Source organism: Genypterus blacodes, unplaced genomic scaffold (assembly GCF_046128005.1).
Source record: "Genypterus blacodes isolate CSIRO-AG114 ecotype Tasmania unplaced genomic scaffold, CSIRO-AGI_Gbla_v1 ptg000181l_1, whole genome shotgun sequence".
NCBI lineage: Eukaryota > Metazoa > Chordata > Actinopteri > Ophidiiformes > Ophidiidae > Genypterus > Genypterus blacodes.
In genome coordinates this window covers 95,894-97,500 of record NW_027466982.1, presented here as the reverse complement: position 1 = coordinate 97,500, position 1,607 = coordinate 95,894, and the positions used below count along the sequence as shown (strand labels likewise).

Below are 1,607 nucleotides of genomic sequence, written 5' to 3'. Positions count from 1 at the left end.
CTTTGAGAGCTACAGTGAGGACGAGCTGTGGAAAGCTCTGGAACATTCTCACCTCCACAAGTTTGTCAGCAACCAGCCAGCAAAGTTGGAGCTGGAATGTTCAGAGGGAGGAGAGAACCTCAGGTAGGCGCACACACACACACACACACACACACACACACACACACACACACACACACACACACACACACACACACACACACACACACACACACTCTCTCTCTCTCTCTCTCTCTCTGCTCCTCAGCGTGGGTCAGAGGCAGCTGGTGTGTTTGGCTCGAGCTCTGCTGAGGAAGACCAGGATCCTCATCCTGGACGAAGCCACGGCTGCTATTGACCTGGAGACGGACGACCTCATCCAGTCCACCATCAGGAGTCAGTTTGAAGACTGCACCGTCTTCACCATCGCACACAGACTCAACACCATCATGGATTACACCAGGTGAGGAGGAGGAGGAGTAGGTTCTCCTGTTAGTCCTCTTCATAGCTCCTGACTGCTCTGACCATCCGTCCCTCTCCTGTCTCCATGCAGAGTTCTGGTGTTGGACAAGGGACAGATCGCTGAATTTGACACTCCGACAAACCTTCTGGCCCAGCGAGGAATCTTCCACGGCATGGCCCGGGACGCAGGACTGGCTCAGTAGAAGGTCTGAGGGTCTGAAGGTCTAAGGGTCTGAAGGTCTGAGGGTCTGAAGGTCTGAGGGTCTGAAGGTCTGAGGGTCTGAAGGTCTAAGGGTCTGAAGGTCTAAGGGTCTGAAGGTCTAAGGGTCTGAAAGTCTGAGGGTCTGAAGGTCTGAAGGTCTGAGGGTCTGAAGGTCTAATGGTCTGAAGGTCTGAAGGTCTAAGGGTCTGAAGGTCTAAGGGTCTGAAGGTCTGAGGGTCTGAAGGTCTGAGGGTCTGAGGAGGACCTGAAGGACTCGGCTGCTTCTTTTCATTCAAGCGCAAACTTCTGAGCAGACCGGAATCAACGAACAGTCTGAAGCCACATCGGCACGTTTAGGTAGATTTCTGTGGTCATGGGAGGGAAATCTGTGTGTTTGTAGCTCCGCCCCCCAGGATAGGATGAGTGTTTGCTGTTTTCTATTAAAGTCAGACTGACAAAGGATTGAAATGATACAGATGTGATGCTGAGGCTGAGTACCAGGCAGCTGAGTCTGACAGTGCTGAGTACCAGGCGGCTTACATAACGTACAGGAAGATAGACTTGCAAATTGCTGGTTGTCGCCCGTCTGCATCTTCAGGTCTGCAGGTCTTCAGGTCTGCTGGTCTGCAGGTCTTCTGGTCTTCTGGTCTGCAGGTCTGGTCTTCATCCTGAGGGAGGAGGAGCCTCACTGAATGTATGGTTTTTCTAATCCCCTGTCTTGTGCTGCAGGAAGCCAATAGGACTTTAAATGTTATTTTTCTACACACGTGAACTCTGTGCCACTCTGCTCTGCTCTAAAGACACACACTCTTTTTTACTCTCCTGTTATTTAAGTTACTTTTTTTTAAGAATTGTCACATTTGGGGCAGATTTCTAAATGAAATCTGTGATTACTTTGCAAACCAAATCTTTCTGTACAAAGAAACTCTGAGGCAGGGCTGTGATTAAAGAAGAGAAGAAGAAG

The 1,607-nt window shown here is 50.1% G+C and overlaps 1 protein-coding gene across 6 annotated transcripts in view; it reads left to right on the top strand.

Annotated features, from left to right (window-relative positions):
- The window catches only part of abcc3 (ATP-binding cassette, sub-family C (CFTR/MRP), member 3), a 20,594-nt gene extending 18,987 nt beyond the window's left edge, over positions 1 to 1,607 (top strand). For 3 of the 6 annotated variants that reach the window (XM_076167942.1, XM_076167940.1, XM_076167941.1), the window contains 3 exons: positions 1 to 123; positions 248 to 442; positions 533 to 1,607. The exon at positions 1 to 123 is cut by the window's left edge and continues 44 nt beyond it. In XM_076167942.1, the coding sequence (XP_076024057.1) occupies positions 1 to 123; positions 248 to 442; positions 533 to 644 (430 nt within the window). In that variant the 3' untranslated portion in view covers positions 645 to 1,607. The remainder of the gene's footprint in view (positions 124 to 247; positions 443 to 532) is intronic. The other 3 variants (XR_012965259.1, XR_012965257.1, XR_012965258.1) reach the window with 3 other exon arrangements.